Source organism: Telmatherina bonti (genome assembly GCF_933228915.1).
Source record: "Telmatherina bonti genome assembly, chromosome: 1".
Classification (NCBI taxonomy): domain Eukaryota; kingdom Metazoa; phylum Chordata; class Actinopteri; order Atheriniformes; family Telmatherinidae; genus Telmatherina; species Telmatherina bonti.
In genome coordinates this window covers 24,617,964-24,638,750 of record NC_136619.1, presented here as the reverse complement: position 1 = coordinate 24,638,750, position 20,787 = coordinate 24,617,964, and the positions used below count along the sequence as shown (strand labels likewise).

At 39.8% G+C, this 20,787-nt stretch overlaps 1 protein-coding gene across 1 annotated transcript in view; it reads right to left on the bottom strand.

Moving 5' to 3' along the window:
- Window positions 1–20,580, bottom strand: part of phlpp2 (PH domain and leucine rich repeat protein phosphatase 2) — a gene marked incomplete at both ends in the record, with an annotated part of 38,565 nt that extends 17,985 nt beyond the window's left edge. Inside the window, 5 exons of the mRNA XM_079238197.1 lie at window positions 2,063–2,188; window positions 4,452–4,642; window positions 11,614–11,747; window positions 15,409–15,689; window positions 20,368–20,580. Of these exons, the coding sequence (XP_079094323.1) occupies window positions 2,063–2,188; window positions 4,452–4,642; window positions 11,614–11,747; window positions 15,409–15,689; window positions 20,368–20,580 (945 nt within the window). The remainder of the gene's footprint in view (window positions 1–2,062; window positions 2,189–4,451; window positions 4,643–11,613; window positions 11,748–15,408; window positions 15,690–20,367) is intronic.
- Between the last annotated feature and the right edge of the window lie 207 nt (window positions 20,581–20,787).

Below are 20,787 nucleotides of genomic sequence, written 5' to 3'. Positions count from 1 at the left end.
ACCGCGCATGGGATAAAAGAATGTCACAAGCCCGGTCTGGGAAAGGTAGTTTAGACATCGATTTGAACAGGAGGTAGGCCAGCTGCAGCCTGTCTGTGCAAATAAGACATGGGCTTTTGTATTTTATTGGCTTCCAAACAGCCGAATGAGAAATGGTGTCCTTACTCCAGAGCAGTGGTTCTCAAACTCTGGGTCAGGACCCCCATGGGGGTCGCAAAATAATTTAGTCAAATAATAGTAAAAAAAATATATGGCCTACATTTACCAATAAAAACGTCCAATTTCTTGAATATTTGGTCTTTATTTGGCTATCTAACAAAATGTAACAAAAAGTTAACGCTTTTTTTTCTTTTTTATAATTTATAACCATGTGATGTCAAAATTATTATCCTGTAATCCTCTGCTTCCTGATATTTACTACAGCACTGAAGACAAGTGTCTGATTTTGCTCAACAAGCAGATTTTGGGCATGTGCATGCCTTGTCACAGCGATGAACCGAATCCACCAGAAACTTATCCTCCTTATTCACAAAGCCTCTAATAGTTTTCCAGCTTCACATTTAGAGGATGGCTACATATATCACACCATTAATCACTCAGTTGTCATGTGGGGGTGAACACAAACATTTCCCAGGTTGTCATTCAAAAAGTTTGAGAAGCTCTGGTCTAGAGTGAGGGTTACATGATGAAATTCATTGACTGAATTAGATCTCATGCAGACAGAGCTACTCTGCTAAAAAAAAAAAAAAAAAAAAAGCCATTTGTGCTATAAAATATTAAATCAGAATAAATCAATCAAATCTTACTGGCAGAAGATAATTGACATGAAATATATTTCTGTAAACTATATCTCAAAAGAGAACATGAGGCTGTTGTGGATTAATACTATATTCCAAGAAAAGCTGTCGTTATGCATAACTACATGAGACATAAACTACATCTTTACTTTTACGGTGACTGTGGGCTTGCAAACGTTACTTTTCTTTAACTAATGGGCATTTATTTTTATTTTAAATAAACTGCATCAATCTTCCTCAACTGAAAAAACGCTGAGGCATTATGATGTTTTCAAAGTGTGATACAGGCCATTTATCCCATTTCCGAGAGTGACACATATTTCTGAGAGTGACATAAAACGTAGAAATGATGAATGGGGAGTAAAAGTCCAGCTGCTTCAGGGAATGAACCACCAAAGTGGATCAGTACTTTAGTACTTATGTGTTTAATTTCCTATCTGTTCAGTGTTTGGTAAACCTTATTTCCTGCTCTGTATGCACTCCTTTACTTTTCAGTATTCCGCCTCATCCTGCATGCTCATTTTACTGGCACAAATGTACTCGCTGACTCCCTCATGCACATACACACAGACTTACGATTTATGCAGTGTAGCATAAACACTGGCACAAAAAACCTTCATCAGTCATGATCCGCTGTCTCAATAGAAACCTTTAGTCTACATCTCAGCCTAAATACAGCACGCTAACAGGCTACTCTAACCCAGTAATCCATACCACCGGGGAAGAGAAAGATCCTGGACTTAGCATGAATCTGAAACTAATTGGATTTTTTTTTCTTTCTTTTTTTTCTGTTAGCTTTCGTCTTCCATGGTTAATTGTCTGCTGGCTCTGCCTCAGTGAAGGCTCTCACTTCAGCTGTTTAGGAAGGAGTTGTGACACATCATTAATGATGATATTAGACTCAAAGCAAACAGAGCAAGGCAGAAATAACAATTTAAGATAGAAAACAAATGGCTGTGAGAAACAGGAGGGAAATACAGACAATGTACAAAACACATATAAAAATACACTGATACTGAAATAGCATTTTCTAATCCACAGCGGCTTATATGACACAAAGCTCTAGCGCTGAGAGCAGTCATGTCAAAAAAAGAAGAGAAAAATAATACACACACTAAGAGTACTGTTGGGCCAATCAGATACACTTAGGTAGGTAGTGTCTGACTGCACGACTCAACAGCTACAGATGCACGTACATACCCAGCAGGACTCAAGCTGCTGCTGAAAGAAGACACGGGGGACCATGATACACACTCTTTGCTTACTTTTGATGCTTGCCGATGCCATCGCTGGTAGTCTGCGAGTGTGTCGAAGTTGACAAAGTAAGTCTGAGCCTGTGAGCCGGCTGAGCTGAACATCAGGCAGTGTTGCCTCCGTTTCACCTCCTCAACCTCAATGCAGTTACAGAGACACATCAGGGATGAATATTAGGAGAAAACAACACATTGTCAATAATTTTCATCATGTTAGTAAAACAATAAACCATGCTGATGGTGGTATATATCAGATACTGTTGTTTTATTAAGTCTATTTGCAGTATCAGCTGTTATTGTGCCTGTCTCCCTCGCTGATCGCTTCCTCTCCCTCACCACCATCCACATCTGATGGTACTCATGATGACCTACTGAATAAGTAGATTAGACTGGATGCCGTGGTGCTAAAAGAAAAGGTTTCTCTTTATTCCACAAACTTCTATCTTGTATAAAAAACACATATTGTTTTCATTTTTCACGGTGCAACTCAGTCAACAAAGAATTTCACCACAGATTAGGGTGTATTAACAGCTGATTCCTCAAGCAGGGCCACGGAGCATGCATCAAATTAGGCTTGTCATAATTTTTTTCAACCCTAAATCCTTTTTTTCATTAAAAACATTTTCCACACATTCTCCAGTGGAAACAGGTCAGGACAGTAGGCAGGTCAGCCTGATATTTGCACACTTTGGAATGTGTGCAGAATGTGGTTTTGCAGGGGTTTTTTTTGTTTGTTTGTTTTTTTTAATAAATAAATGGATGTCCCAGGAAAAGATGTACTGAAGGCAGAAATTATTGCTCTAAAATGTCAATAAACATTTCTACATTAATGCTGCCATCAGATAAGAGCTGGAAATGAGCTTTGAGCTCTAATGCAACCTTCCACCATCACAGAGCCTGGCTGTGCTTTTAATTATCGGTGCATTGATGCACATAAAGACCCCCCCCCAAACAAAACAAAAAAATCTCTTCCAGTTAATCCAAGTTTCTGCTTTGTGCTGGTCTAGTTGAAGTTCTTCTGAGGCCAGAAAAGGACAAAGTTAACAAAAGCCTTCTTTGTTGCCATTTTAACTGATATTTGTGAATGAAACTAATCTTTGCTTAACAAAAATTTTCCCGCAGTAATCATTTAATTGATAATATCAGTTGTTGATGGAGAATGGTTTTTAATGCAATGACCTCTGAGGAATCAGATTCCAGGTGTCCTGCTTAGATTGGCCTTCCCTCTCACACCCTGAATTTCTTCCAGCCGCTCAAATTGCTTGATGACATCATCCACTGAAGAGAAATATCCAAATCCCTGACAGTCACTCTTGAAAAAATTTTTTTTAAAAATATTTCAATTATTTTCCCACACATTTGTCAAAAACTGGGAGATACTCTGCTCATCTTTAATCCTCAGAGACTCCGGCTTTTACTGATCTTGCACCAAATCATGATGACAATTTTTTATTAGAATAAAAATCAATACTTCCTTTGCTTTTGTTTGTTTTTCAGACTTTATCACTAAACTTCCTCTGTCTCAACTGTTTTGGAATATGCTGCAAGCTGAAAATGCAAGAAATTACTTATTTATAAATGTGATGAGACAAGAAATAGCTTGGGGTCACACTGCCAGCAAAGATACTAAAGTCAAAATTGTGTCCATTATCAACACTGATTTCTTTTTTGTCACTGAATCTGAGCCCAGTTTCCCTTCCTGCACTCATATCATCCATCCTCACTCCCCAAGTTTTACTTGCTCAGACTAATCCAGCACTGACTCAAGTGACATGAAGTGAGGAAATATTTTACAATACAATTCTTTTGAACTTAAAGTTCTGAGATCCAACTGTGTTCTGATAACTTCTACATGTTCTACATGTTGCGCCACACAGTCATATGGGACCTTGTCGATGGAAAGTGTTGAAGTGGGCAAGCTTTCTGATTAGTTGAGCCATTTGTCTATCAGCACCTACCACAAAGGAAATTTAATTATATCGATGAAGCACTGTTACTTAAGCTAAATAGCAAGTCATATTCTCAGTAAAAATTACAGTAATATCAAAGAAAAATCAGAGAAAAGTACTTTATTACTTTAACTAAAGATCTACTCTGGAAATCTAATTTAGTCTCAGCGCTGAATGGTGTGAACTACTCATTCATTTGGTCTTTTGTCATTGTAATCTCATGAATCCGCTGCCTCAAGCTAAAAAGTGACACTGTGTCAACTATTTCGCCTTCAGATCACATGACTGAGACACATTACATTTGATGACACGTATAAAGTGGTTGACATTCTCCACAACTTCCTCCAGCTTTTTACTCCTACCATGTTGTTGTAGTGTATCTACATGTGCCCCACCCTGGGGAGTGACACGTGAACCCCGTTTCAGACTGTCCAAGCTTGATGAACTCTCACCTTTCCACCCACTAGGGGCAGGATGTGCATCTTCCCAGTCAGGCTATCTTTCACAGAGGCCACTATTAAGCAGGTGCCGCAGAGAATAACCTGCCGCTCTGCCCACTTATGCAGCTGTGTCTTCCCCTTCCTGACACTGAACACACCCTTCAATAAGGTCCGCTCTTGCTGGTCGGCATTCACTGGACGCTCTGCAAGAAAAAGGCCATACACAGACATTAGTACAAATCTACAGGCACCCTATTCCACAAACAGCCCCACCCATGCTCTGATAAGAAAACACTACTAATATATAGCAAATGTTCTGCAACAACAGAGATGAGAGGAAAGTTTCCAGAAAATGAAGTCACACAGAAAGTGATGCATCAGTCTTTAGGATAGGCACCGCACTGTTATCTCACATATACTGTACATCCATATCTGTAGATAGTAAATATGATACTGCATGAAAAAGGAAAGAAATGATCTTTTAAATGCCATTACTGAAAAGAAAGAGAAAGCCCATTTCTTCTGTAATAACCCCGAAGCATCAGACATATTGATGGATGACTCAGATTTTGCCACATTTAACTTCACTCTGCTCAATTTAATTACAACTTGCACGGCAAGCCTTAGCTGGACACTGCTGAAGGACACATCAGACAGCAGTGCTGTTCTGTCTGCCAGGCTTCAAGTACACTCAGGTAAATGGCAGGTCAAATAAGCTCAGAGGAGACGCTGCCTCAGCCTCCTGTCCTCTGTTTTTAATTTCCCTCGAACCGACTCCTGCTTCCTCCCACTCGGAAGCTCTTACTGGCAATCTGCTCCCTCTTTCTTACTCATTCTTTCTCTCCACCTCCCTTCTCTCTTCACAAGGACATTGAAATGAAATGAAAGCTTCCTCGTGTTTTTCTTCACCACAGCAACTCCTGATGATGACCAAGCCAAGGGTTTCTGGCGACAAACGAGCTGACTGATGGATCAATAGCAGCTCCTGATCTTTGAGTATCGCCTCGCTGAGAGAGAAAATTAGAGGCACCTCACTGTGTCAGTGCAAGGTAGAACTGAAATAACCAGAGGGAGAAACGACTGCACTGCAGTTCATTGTGTTTTTTGGTGCAAACATAAAAGAAGCTTCTGTTGCATGAGACTGTGATGAAGCATTTATTTACTGCATGGCGTTCCATTAAAACCAGCAATTAAGCGAAGCACTATGAACTGACAAACCTGGACAGGATGATCTCTGTGACTTCTCTCTATATCTTTATATCATTGAGGTGATGCATTTTAATAGGTCTATGTCCCTCTCTGAAGAGCCCATATTCTGCTTTAAAGGATCATAATTACAGCTGTCCACTAAAACAAACTAATGTGGATTAGCATCCTTTAATGTATAACAAAAAAAGGAAAATTGAAACTCTGCACAACAACACTCACCTTTTGGCACCATCATTCAGAAACATTTAATTTAGCTCCTGTCTCTTTAAGGTCCCCTTCTTTCAAAGGCAAAGTCTGCACTGACTAAACAAAAACTGGCATAGAGTGAGATTGTTGCTCATTCTTTGTTTGAGGTGTACCACACCAGTCACTTGGCACGCATAATGCAAATGCATTTCACAGTGATGTCGATGATTAAAGGAAAACAAGCCCGGACTGCAACTGACGTGTTTCAGACAGTTCAGGATCAAATTCAGCTGTGATGTGAACTTTGGGACTGATCCTTTATATGCACAAAAAGCTTCACGATACACACAGTAAGAGAAACATTCTAAAAGCATGATATATTTTCTTCTTTTTAAAGAAAAAAAATCACATTGCAGTAACTGGCACCAATTATCTTACATTGGCTAACTTAAACGCCAGAGCACCTAATCTGTTATGGAAATATAAGCATATCAGATGCAAAGAAAAATGCACATGTGCATTTTTTTCTTTCCATATCATTACAATCACCCATCTGAAAAACACTGACCTGTTTATGCAACTTCAAAAGTTCCAGGCTTTAGCAGCCAACTTGTAAAGCAAACATGCATGCTATCCCAACGGTTTGCAAAGCTACTAGTTGCTAGGGCAACATGTTCACAAAATCATAGTCCAACCTGAGTAAGTTAATCTCCATCCTGTCTCCAATAATCCCTCATTGCTCTTCTGAAAGCCAGCCAAAACAATTCCATCCCACCTAAGTCAAATAATGTTGACCACTCCTAGTGGTTCCAGAGGGATTTGGTGATGTAGCTGTGACATTGTGCAACACTGCTGTCTAAAGGAGCAGTGCCACAGACTGCCTGTGCTTTGTCTACTCAACCGGTGTCAAACATCACTGAGAGACAACTGGCAGATCTGAGAGTTTAACATGCAACGTCTTATCTGTCACCTGGTCATGTCAAGGGAAACTGTGGCCTTCGACCAGCAAACTTGTTGACGTCTCACTTCGTATGGCAGGTTAGATGAAGGACAGGGCAGCTGGAGGTCAAATTCTACTACCTTATCAATGAATAATGAAAATGGACAAAGAAAAAATGTGCACAGAGAGAGAGAGAGAGAAAGGTAGACACAAAGAAGTGAGAGGGATATGAAAGGTGTAACTGTGGAACCAGAAAAGTGTGGAGAGCTGGTCAGGATTTGATCTGAATAGTCAGAAATGTTTTTTTTTTTAGATGTTTTCATTGACTTTGTGGGAAACCATCATAAGGTCATATGTTTGGAGAAATTTGTGAAAACTAACGATATAGCCCCAACAATAATAATAATGGAGTAACTGCGTGTATTCACATGTCTCAAGTACATGTATGAGCTAGAATCAGGAGATATGACCTGGAATCATTCTCACGATTAACTAAACTGGTTACCTTGATTACCATTAATTGGCAGTTATTTGAGTATAATTGTATTTTTAGTCCTCATAGCTAACTGAATTTTTTTTTCTCACAAATATTTTCATAATAAAAGAGCAGATATTGATCATATGTGAAAGGAAACACACAGTTTAAGTATATATGGTCATTTAATTAATTTTTAATTTAGTTTGAGAAATAAAAATTTTCAAACAAATTCAATAATTGACATGAGTAATTTCATTAATTATTGGCTCTGAAGGTCTGTTTTGATTCACTAACTGTCCAGCTCTAGTATGAGCTGATATTTTATCTAAGCGGCAATACTAGTATGTATTTACCTCTCATGAATATTTAATTAAGATTTTGGTTCAGTTTAAAACTTTCTTGAGCTTTTTAAAGGAAACACACGCTAAATTTGTAAATAAACTCAATGCTCAAATTCAGATATTTGATGGATCCATTTCAAATATGAAAGTACATAAAATAATGGGTGCTATTTCTTTTCCTTTGGTGCCGTTAACAAAACCACTAAAGAGTATCTGTCAGCACAATTTAACAGTTCAACAGCATTGTTCATGTCTGTGTGCCCAGCAAGTATTGAAGAAGAGTAGGTAATGTGCATTTTTTGTGTTACAATATTAAAATGGTACCATTTGCATAAGATTTGTTGGAATAACAACTAGTATTGCAATATCACATCACCAAACTAATATTCTGAAGCATTACTATGTTCTAAATGCCACAAAATGAAAGTATAATTCTGTAACTATTGGAGCAATAAGACCGATGATGCCATCATTCATTCATTCATTCATTCATTCATTCATTCATTTTCTGAACCGCTTATTCCAATTCAGGGTCGCGGGGAAGCTGGAGCCTATCCCAGCTGGCTTTGGGTGACAGGCAGGGTACACCCTGGACAGCTCACCAGTCCATCGCAGGGCATGATGCCATCAACAACAAGAAAATATAACATATATGTTCACACAGAATGAAATCACAGACTTTCTGGTTTTAATGTTGGAAACTTTTGGGACAATGCATATCAAATTTTAGATACTTTAAAGCAAAGATAATTGACATTTAATTACAACTGAACAACGGCCTCATTTATGATGATTAATCACAGTAAACTGAAATACATGAATATCAAACAAGTACAGTGACAGCTCTTTATGTTGTAGTTTCAGTCTGTATTTTCTGTTCTAAGCAAGGAGGGTGTTTTTATATTCTCCAAAATCTGTTTTTATCCATATAATGGATTACATTGAAGCTTCTGTCGAGCACTCAGACAAATACAATAGTTTCTGTATTTCAGGGGTTTTTTTTGTCTCACGAGATTGCATAGATTGTATTAGCATGCAGTAGGGGGTCAGTGGGGGCGGAAACACGGTCTGATTTGACTTAGAACAGCAAGCTCTTTTTGGCAGCAAATTCAGATTCAACCCACCACCCAAATACCTCCTTTTAGTTGTCTGTCGTCACCAATAGGCTTTGAAAAAAAACAAACATCTTTTTTAAGCTTTCGCAAGAACTTGAGTTTTGGGCATCAAATGTGGCAACCCTGCATTGTGCAGAACAATAATGGAAATCACACAGCGGCTAACTGCTTTTGAATGCAGATGACTTGCAAAAGGACTATTTCAAAGGTAGCTATGTTTCAGCAGCAGTAGATCTATTCATTTGAAAAGCGCCTGTGTGTTTAGGATGGAAACTCTCTGCAGGTTAAAACGGGGAAAAGGAAATCCTTTAGGGAAACAGAGCTCCATCAGAAACAGTGCATTATGAGGAGCTGGCAGGCAACCGTGTACAGCTCGCTCTCTGCAGAGCTCAACGGCTTGGGGCAATTTCTGTGCAAGCTCAGATGTGAATATAATTACATTTTTTCCCATAAGTTCTGGTGAGACCGCTGCTTCTGTTTTTACAGGTGAAATGCAGCTTTCTTTTCTGAAACTTCAAACAAATGTAAACAAATACATCATGAGGAAGACATGATTATCTGGAGTCAGAGATGAACCAATGGAACACAGCATCTCAGACATGAGCTCACCGTTCATATCTTCACAGCTTAGGATGTCAACAAACTTAATTTGGGCTTATATTCCTTTCATAAGTCAGCACCACTGAGATCAATAACTTATTAGGTGAGTTCACACTGCTTTGAGATGATTCATTTCCCTCCGCTCCGACCCTGACAGTGGACCTTACATGAACCACAAATAGCAGCTTCAGGTCACCGGGCTCAAAGATGTAAGAGATGACCCAGGCAGGGGTGGGACACAGCCCACAGGGCCAGCGCTAGGACGTGCAGGCACAGCTGCATGGGCTATGACACACAGAACAACTCAGAGCTCTGAGGTTGTTTTCTTTCAGAGCATCTTTATTAAGTCATTAGTTGGAGCTGTTTACGCCCATGTTTGTGTTTGTTTTCATTTTCTTCTGTGCACCACAAGAGAAGGGCGTGTGTGGTTGTCTGTGTGTCAGATAATCTTCCTGTATAAATACACGATGATAGTGACGTACACTAAATCATCTGCTGCGCTGAACTTTGAAACACAGTCCTGAAAGAAAATAAGGTTGTAAAACAATGTGGTTGGAAATGAGACTCACATGCGAAAGTGTACAAAGGGTAAAAATCTGTGCAGGTACACTGGACATGCTGTACACTGTGTTTCAGATCACAAAAAACTGAAGTACAGTTGCTGCCTGCACTTTGGGACAAAACAAAAGTGCAGCATGGGGTTTCAAAAGGAGATCTTAATATCTTTATGCAGACTTTTGTCTTCTAAAATGGCACTTAAAAAGGAACACGCCGAGGTCTGGAAGAGCAAGAAAACCTGCAGAGGGATCCCTTTGTTTAGGAAGAGTGCCGGAAAGGCAAATCAAAAACAATTGGTGCACTGTCCTACTGAGCAGCCACATCTGCATAAATACGACCTTCACAGGAGAGTCAGTTAAAAAAAAAAAACTCTCCTTTGTCCTCACCATAAAAATTCAGCATAAGAGATTTGAAAATAAACATCTAAATAAGCTTAGTTCATCAGAAAAACTACAGACAAGCCACATTTGCAAAAACAGAATGAGCAGCTTTTGCAAGACAGAAAAAATCTTACTTGGTAACAAAAAGCTGTTAAAACTATCAGAGTTTTTCTTCTAAAGACTGACTAAATTATAGACACAATGCAACAAGACATCATGTTGTACTGTCAACTTTCGATGCTCTTTTAAAGCCTAAATTATCAAGAGCTGTCAACTGTATCATGTAGTTTACTACATGATACTACATGAGGGAGAAATGTCTCAAAACATGACTGTTCTGTATGACTAGAGAGCTCCTGATAACTGTTTCATTTAACATCCAGTGTATGACTAAAAATATTGTGTTCATACTGACACTGAACTTCATCAGAAGAGAGACGTGCAACCGACGCAAAGTCATTGAAGAGAATACATGACTTCCCAATATGAGTGTGACAATTACATGATTTAACAAAAAAATAATCACAATAACCTTTGAAGCCTATTACAGGTCACCCATTGCTTTACCAGCCTTAGCCTTATCTAGGCTCACAGAGTCTGTTTAGCAGTCAGTCCTGGTCCTCCTTTTCAATGAAATGACTAAATGAGACAGGAAGATTTTAGGCGGGCAGTAGATTTTAAAGGCTGCTTGTGCAGGTAATTATATAGATTCCATTATGTTCACATATTATAAATACAATAGCATGTCAATGGATTTTCGCAAAAAAAAAACAAGCCAAAAAAACAAACATAAAGATGAATATTTTTATGCTTATCAGGAGAATGACACATGAAGATCTTGTGCTCTTTTGTCCTAATCCCAGACATAAGGAGTTGCACAGACTCAGCGGGAACCTCAGATGGTTTATTAAATGAAAAACAGAATGCAAACTGGACCAACACAGGTAACGAATATCTGCAAGTTTATGTGAACTTGAATGACACGTAGTCAAGTACACAACCAGTCACAACCATTTTGCTGCTGCATTGATCACCCCAACTCTGAGTCATTAGTCACTCCTGTCCTGGGGTCAGTGAGGCAAGCAACAGCACTAGATGACTGATGATCAGTCACCCATTATGAGGTTATGATCGGTGTGTGTTTACAGCATCCCGAGTTGGACGGAGTGCTGTTGTCAGAAGTACGTCACACTCACAGTCTAAAACAACAGCAGCCTCCACTTCATTCTGAGCTACATCCTTGCCAGAGGATGTGGTGAAAACATTTTGTATGTTTTTGGACCCTCAGGTGTGTTTTCAGATCAAAACATTCACCAGATCCCACAGTGGATAGTGGAGAAAATTCAGTCAGGTAGTTGAGTACTCACCGCTGTAGAAACGGATCAAACAGCTAAGGTCTGAGTTGGCAGCTTCGTGCTGGACTCGCACTGGGTCTGCATAGCCCATAGATGTCAGGTAGTCATACACCATCTGGAGTGGACGCTCAGAGGGGTCCAACCTCCTGCAGGACCAAGCACAAAGAGAAGTGGTGTGCATGTGTGCTTGACAATGTTCGTCACCAGTCTGTTGTCTAATCCAGTGGTTCCCAAACCACTGGGCCCCCTTTACATCGATGACAATAATATCAAGGACCCCCCCCCCATCCCCATCACATCAACCTAAGACATATACTAAGAAACGCATCATTAGGTTATCGACTGCAGTGGACTTAAATATAGTTCTTGTCAGTATTATTATCCATACTTCTGCTGTGATCTTAAACGTTTTAAACCAGAAATCTCTGCAAACTACTTCAGGTGAGCCAAGTTTTTTTTTTTAAATTTTTTTTTAATCAGTTTTCAATGAGACAGATGCTGCTTTAGTAAAACAACTCTGCTATATGTGATAGTTGGGTAGTTTATTTCTAAAATAACCAACAGGCTTTTCTTTGTGTTCAGGATGTAAAGTCCCCAAGTGGCGTTGTAACTTGTTTGGCTTCATACTTTATAACATCAGATGATAATATTTTGATACATACAACACACTGTGGTCTCTCTTCACTACCCACCACTGATGATTACGAGTACTTGACTATTCCCTGGTCAAACTCGGCGGCAGATATGCACCATCATATTTTCTTCTCTTTTTATATTACTTGAAGTCTTATTTTTTGATTTATCAGTTTCACATTGGTACTTTCACAACTTTGTTCAGTGCAAAAACTATAAATTTTTTTTTTTTTTTTTACCTTGCTGTGCCTCCCCTGTCATAACTCTGGGCTCCCAATGGGCCCCCAGTTTGGGAACCGCTGGTCTAATCAATCATAGAGAATCTGACCACCAGATTCAACAAAATGCAGCAAGAAACAAGAGATCTTTGAGGTCTTTTCCAACTCATTAACACTACAAGTGCAAGCAGGGCAAGCTGAAAACACAACTGCCTTAAAACTGTAGCACAACCAGGCGACGTCTTTCATAAATCAGCTTCAGCTAAAAAGGAAAAAAAAACTGCACATAAAAATGACCTGAAGCTTTTATTGTATAAAGAAAGCCTTGAACGCTAAAGTGAACATGCTAAATCAGACTCAATATCAAACCAAAACTCATAAAATCTGTTAGCAGTGACTGTCCGAGTCATGCGTTTTTCTGACTTGAAAAGCATTTTCAGTTTTCAGTTGTACCTAATGAGCCGTGAAGACAAAGCGCAGATGGTAGTAAAAACTGGGTGGATGAATCTGCCAGCTGATACTGGCTATTTACAAACACTAACAATATCCGTCAACATGATGACAGTGTTAACATTCTAAACTTTAAGAGGAATATTTACAAAAAATGTGAAAGTGTACTGTAGGTATATATCACTCTCCCTCTGTCAGCTTGCAAGTGGAGAAGCAGAAGTCCCGGTTGACCATTTACGCTTGAGGCAGATATGCCTCTTTGATTCACAAATTTTCCAACCATGACCAAATCACCAAGAAGCTGGATCCACTTTAAGCTGCAGCCACTTATGTGGCAAACTATGAACATGAGATCTGGCTTCGTGTCCACATACTTCACGAACTTCTTCAGTTTATGAACCACTGAGACAACAGCATCACATTCACACAGCTGTTTTTACTTTACCAACACCAAAGAATTATTACATTTACAATAATTATGTAATTATAATCACTGTCTAAGTGGCCAGCTCACACCATAATGACCTGCACCACTTATTTAGGCTGTACCTGACTGAGCTACAAAGTTGCTTACTCCTCCTGAGAGAAGCTATTTGACATGTCTATGAGCCTCCCTTTGGAAGTGCCTAAGGAATGACAATCTGGGTGGAAACTCCGGGCATGCCCAGAACAAGTAGGAGGAATTAAATGTCCCATCTGTCCTCAGAGCACTTAATGGATCCCTGAGGAAGAGCCTGATGCTGGGAAAAAAAAGAGTGCTGGACTGCTTTGCTTACCCTGTTGGCATTGGATACCAACCAGCACCAGGATAAGTGGTTCAAAATTGGATGAATGGGAAGAATGGATATGCTCCTTCATCTCAACCGTATTGCTGAATTTACCCTAAAATTGGGGTTTGTCCTAATCAAAATATAAGCAGAAAGGAACCAAGACTGGTTTTTTGAAAGCGGTGTATTACTACAGGCTATAAAAAGAAAAACAAGCTCCTACCCCTTCCATCATGTCTATACTTCTAAATCCCTCATCTCTCTACAGCTCGCTGCTGTCAGCAGCTTTTTCTTTTTTTTCATTTTGATGCTCACAGTAATAAGATTGAATACAAAGTGTGAAATGATCTAAGAGGAGTCTAAAAAAAAAAGAGGCAATGTAGGTCCGAATAGGGCTCGTATGTCTAAAGTAAAAAATCCACTCTTTTTTAATCAAATGCATTTAAATGCAACCTTGGCTTGTCTCTACGGTACACGCTGCTTTCCTCTGCATTAAATGAAATCACAGTTCTCTTAAGATGGTATTGGCCTGCTTCCAGATGTCGAAGACTTGAATATTAAATTTAAATCCACCTGGTTGTGCTCACAAGGCAGACGCGACTTTCAGAACAGAATACAGCTGGAATATAAACCCGACCAACACAGCCTGTCCATCGGCTTACCAGAAGCCTTTCATTTATTACCACTGCATTGCTTTCAGTCTGTAGTCTGCAAATACATACGAAGCTGTTCCGTGTGCTGTTGCTGGCTACCAGCCTATAAAGCGATTACCAGTCTGCCGCCATGTTTCCAGCAGAACACCTGCAGCATGTCTGAGGTATTAGTTTATAAAAATGATTAATTACAAATGCAAATATTCACCATGTTTCACAATAAGTCTATGCAATAAATCCATCTAATGGTTCAATGACTGGTACCTTGTGACTTATAAAATGTTGATATTTTACTTATAATAGCTCACATGATTTAAAGTCAACAGAACAGACTGTAGTTGTTGAGCTGAATAAGTCATTGGGATTTAATTTTATTTATCTCCACATTTGTTTACAGAGCAAAACAAAGATTCTTTCATGGTCACAGATCAGTGACCCAAACAATCAAAGGGTCTTTTGCTGAGGAGTGTGTGCATGTTCATCAAAGGGAGCCTGAGTGAGTGCTGAAGGAATGTGGGATGATCCGGTAGCTCCTTCAGAACCGTGTTCTTTGTGTTGAATTGTTCAATCTGTGATCATGTTTTAAATGAGTTAAATGATGACAAATTTGCTTTTAAAAGCGAAATTCTCTTGTACTGCTTCTGTCTATAATAATGTGCATCCTTTTCTCTCCTCAGCTGTGTTTCTGATGGAAGTAATGCACTTCCACTGGGATTATGGCAGAAGTCGAAAACAGCTGAGTAGCAGCTCATGTTTCACTTGCAGTATAGCTAAGCAGCTGAAATCCAAAGCATCTTTTTATGCTCCAACTAATTTGATCTTTTAGTTTTCTCATGTATGATTTTACATCAAGCTGCAGACTGTGAAATGTTTCAGAGTGCAACATATTCCTCTGCTGAACAGGTTTACTGCAACTGTTGTTGGATGCTGTTGTATGTCAAAGTAAACTGATGGAAGTTTTACCTTCATCCCTCTTTTGCTCTGAAAGGTGGAAAAGCACTTTGAGCTCTGAGGCAAGGCACCACCATCTAAAACTACAGGTGATATTTATTCCCAACTCTTTTTAATCTTTTATGGTTCACCCACCTGACAAGGTCTCCATGTAGCTGAATATAGAGTCCAGGTCCGTCCCTCTGAGCACATAGCTCCTCCACTGTGGTACTGGTGGAGCAGAGCACCAGCTGAAGGTCTGTCTGAGGGATGGAGGAAGTCTGTGGGCCAGTAGCTGGTGGCTGTGGGTCCACCATGCCACCATAAAGACACACACAGCCACGTTGGGTGTCTCCCTTCAGCCAGTCTCGCTCTCTGGACCCAAACCTGGTCTTTCTTGTCATGCAGCTTCGACTCCCATTCCGCTTCATGTTGCGCTGCAGACACAGAAGATCTCTCTTTAACACAGACTGTCATCAGACAACAGCACGGGGGTGTGTGTTGAGTTTTAAGGTGGTTCAAAGTATATAATCTACTACTACAAACCAACTGGATAATCCCAACTGTTGACTTATTCACTGTAAATGTGGTTATAAAAACCTTTTTTTAATCTGGTTAGCAGTGTCATAGGGCTGAATTGAATGTTTAAATATAATGTGTGTGTTCGTAAATTTGTTCATTAGGTATGTGAATCTGCAGCACTTCATCCATCCTCTCTCATAGTCCAGGTCCCTGCTATGATATCTTGTTATCTTACAATTAAAACACAAGATACACAGAGTTTTCTGTTGAAACATTATCCAACATGTTTATCCAGAATCCTTCTTTGTTCCAAACATACAGGAAGAGGTGGAAAATAAAAAAAAAAAATTTTTAAATCATAAGAGAAAGTTTGAGGTATGGCAGGTGAGAAGGAAATCATTCAGTTGGGCCAAAGAAATATCTGATTCTTTCTATTTATAGCAAAAGTAGAAATATCTGCTAGCAAACGGCCATGCAGCTAACTCTGCCTCTGGACACCTGTATTTAGAGCTGACTGCTTGTGATCAGGGATTTCCAAAGGTGCATGTGTTTGGAGACAATTATTAACTTGAGCATGAGGATAGATTTAAATCATAAAATCAATGTGACACTGTGTTGTACAGAATGTTACAACCCAACAGTTCATTGGGTTGACTGGGGTTTATGGGTTCGTTTAGTTTGGAGTTTTAAAGGCTGCCATTAAGGAAAATTCTTTGTCCAGCTGAGATTGCAACATTGTTTACAATTTTATTTATTTTTTGATGGTTTTTAATGCTTTGATCCTATGGTAAACCATTTGCATTTTAGTTATATACACTTATATACACTGCTCAAAACCATCAACGGGACATTTAAACAGCATATCCTGGATCTTGATTCATGAAATTTTCCACTTAGAAATATTTAGTCATTAAATCCAAATCTGCATGCTTCTTTAAAGCTCTAATTGATCATGATTTTAATAGTCTTTATTTCATGTTATTTCATTTTCCTTGCTTTCTTGTTTTAATTTTAAATTATGCTTCTTATTTTCTAAGGTTATATGATTCTGTAATACCTAAATGTTTTTATGTAAAGCACTTTAATTGTCTTGTACATGAAATGTGCTATACAAATAAACTTGCTTTGCCTTCATAGTGGAATTTGTTGGGAACATAATAACATAAGAATGATCAACGGGAATTAAAATCATGAACCAATGGAGGTCTGGATTCAGAGTCACTCAAAATAAAAAGTGGATGGATCCGATTACAGGCTGACACAACTTCAGTGGAAATCGTCAAGACACTTCAAAATGAGGTTCAGTGTGAGGTTCTACATGCCTGTATACACTCCCTACACTGTCAGGATATGCTCCTGATGAGAAGACAGAGTTTCTCCTTCAGGATCCCTACCCAGACATGGATCAGTGCACCAGTCAACCCCTGGACAGCCTGTGGTGCAACATGGCGGCGATGGATGGAACAACACATCTAGTCATAAAGGTGATCGATTGAGCAGACAAGTCCATAGCATAAAGGCCTTCATCATGCAAAAACTGCTGACTCACTTCTGCCTTAGGAGGCTAATCATTGTTGTGTATCAGAAGGAACCCAGGTCCTACTCCAGCAGCATATGATCTCATCTTGGTACCTAAACGAAGCCAGGGATCTCTGGCTAGCACATGGAGGTCTGTGCTGCCCTCCAAAGATGTACCTTCCCACCCAATCAGTGACCCACTGCCAGACCGGTTATACTGGAGAATGTTGCATGCAACAAAACATGCTCCACAGCATTTCCAGACGCTTTTGTGTCTGTAACATGTGCGAATGTGAACCTGCTTTCGTCCTAGAAGAGGACAGGGCACCAATGCCAAATCTGTCGGTCCTACTGTTCGCTGGCAAATGCCAATCAGGCTGCATGGTATTGGGATATAAGCACAGGCCCCACTTTTGGACATCAGGCCCTCATACTAGTTGCATGAAGTCTGTTTCTGACAGTTTGAGCAGAAACATGCACATTAGTGGCATACTGAAGTCCCTCCTGTCTCTCGTGTTCCACCCTGCATAAAGGAGCAGACAGTCTTCCTGCTGCTGGGTTGTTGTCTTCCTATACTCCTCCATATCTCCTGACATATTGGCCTGTCTCTTTGTTTTTCCTCCATGCTCTCAACATTGTGCTGGGAGACCCAACAAACCTTGCCTCAGTGCACATTAATGTGCCATCCTGGATGGGTTGCAGACACCGCCTCATGTCATGGTGAGGTCACTGGCAAAATTTAAACATGACTAAACATCAGACAGAAACGTTAAAGATGGGGAAATGATGAGTGGACCATTTCTTTATATGGGTTGCCTTGGTAATTGCTTCTCACCTGTTGTCTGTTCTGTTTGTATAACAGCAGGTGATACTGATTGACAATCAGTGTTACTTTCTTACAACTGATATCCTAGAAGTGTGACTGACTTTGAGTTACATGGTAATGATCATCTGTTCCCTTCAGTTTCTGAAGCAGTAAAGTTTGAACTTATAACTGTGCCACGACCATACCTTACAACTGGTTCACCTGAAGTTGGGGAAAGCCCTACTGTGAAGCAGTCCTACTCTTCAGTTACCTTCATTTGTACAATTTTCTCCACTAAACTGCATTTCCTGCATAAAACATGTTTAAATCTTAGTGTATGCTAACACAGAGACTGCATTACAAACAGAAACACACAATACCTCCTTACAGATTGACACTTGCAGAAACCTAATATAATCTGGAAAATTATGCAAAAATGGGTTACTTAAAACCGGGGAGGAGACCCCGGGGAAGACCCAGGACACGCTGGAGGGATTACATCTCTCGGCTGGCCTGGGAACGCCTCGGGATCCCCCCCGCAGAGTTGGCAAATGTGGTTGGGGAGAGGGAAGTCTGGGCTTCCCTGCTTAGGCTGCTGCCCCCGCGACCCGACCCCGGATAAGCGGCAGAAGATGGATGGATGGGTTACTTAAAAGTAATATGTTAAATTCATGACATATCAGCAACCCCAGCTGATCATGAAATACAAATTGCATCATTTTTCCAAGAAGTAAGAATACTCAGATGCTTCTTACAGGCCAGGGATATTCATGTCTGGTCCTCGGTTTTTTATGTTTCCTGCGTCAATACACATGACAAATAATAATGGGTCATTAAGAGGCTTGGGTGGAACTTGACAACAAGCTTTTAAGATCCATTTTATTTTAATTAGATGTGTTGGAGCACATAAACATTAAGACCTCAACTAATCCTGGACATTCATTATGTAGGCTCTAAAACACACTAAAACACATCTCTTCTCTTTATCAAAGATTCGTCTTAACCACACATCCATTAACTGGGGTTAGTCATTGACATGGTCTTCTCATGTTGTTACACCTGCCTCAAAAAGTTATAACGGGTTGCAAATAATCATCACATTGACAAATTTTCACAACTTTTAGTAGCCCAATCAACTGTAACAAATAAATAAATACAGATAAATATCAGCAATAGTTGTATTTGTCTTATTTTCACATACTGTGAAATTTGATATGTAAATTACCTCTGGGGGACAATATGAGTTCATCAATTGAATAATTACTTGATAACAGTTTTATTATTCAAGTCTTATCAGGTACTTTCAACAATATTTTATTATGCTTCTATTTATAAGGTAACACTGAATATTAATCTATCCACCCAGTCTTTATGAAAGCAGCAGTGGCTCAGAGGTGACAGTGGAGAAAATGTGATCATAGAGAAAGCTGAGTTTAATCCTTACACCTGTTGGGGAAAAAAAAACTCTCAAGGAGAGAAATGAGTCTACTGCTGCTGTTTGCTGATTCAGGATCACTGCAGATGTACAGGAGCACCTCCCAGGTGTAGACATGTGTCACTATGATTGTGACACAAGAAATCACTGAATTCACTGTTATGACTGAGAAGGAAGTACATAAATACCCTACACTATATTTGTCTAAGTCCATTTAGGAAAAAAAACAGACAAATTCATCAGCTGCCATCTGAGCACACTCATCATTTAATAAACTCCCACACTGCTTGCTGACATCAATTCTCTAAATCTGTTTCATTTTTTATGTTTATATCAAAACCCAGGAAACTGGTAAAGAATTCATCTTTGAGCTTCCAGAGTAGTCTCACAATATCTGTCAGCAACAATATTGATGGCTTTAATAACATGTAATAAAATTTAAGGGTTAAAAATGTGTTTCACTCTTGGTATTACTCAACTGGATCTTTTGCATATCTTTAAGCGCCTACACCTTGAGATAATACAACTAAGTAATGCCGACACCTACAGTAAAACTGTCCATTACTCATAAAGTGTATTAAATTCGCAAAGTGTTTAATCAGTAGGCCTATAAAGTGTGTGTGTTGATGTTAATTGGCTCTGGTACACTCATCGCTAAATGGCACTTAATATGACAGGCGTTACATAATAGCCTACTGCAAGTATGCGTTTGTATTCATGCACTTTGCCCTGTTTCAGTTACTGTAAATAGGGAAATCTTTCTGTATGACAAGCACTTAGTAGCTACTGTTTGAATCACTGCATCGTATGAACATAAACCCTCGCCATGACCTGCCTTTAACACGCGGATCCCGGTTGCAGAATGAGCTCCAGGACCACTGCGGCTGCCGCGACCTGCAGTCTGCTTCAGCCCCGCCTGGTGGACCACCATGTCCGGCTGCCTGTCTATGCAAGCCCCGTTATCTCCGACATCACCTCCTTTCTTGATGTCCGCTTGGGTGTTAGTCGCAACAACTGCTGCGTTATTATCCTCGTCCTCCATCGCCATCTATGATCCCTGTTAACAGACGCGAAAGCCAAGTGTCGTCCCGGTACGCGACTTGCAAATTCCCACGGAGAGGTAAAAATTCATCCTGTGTCGGTGCAGCGACGCCATATCCCGACTCTAATCTGCTTGCTGTCACACAGGCCTGCCGGAGGACTGATCAATAAACACTAAATGGGCGGGTTCAGAGTATTCTTCAGCAGCCACTGG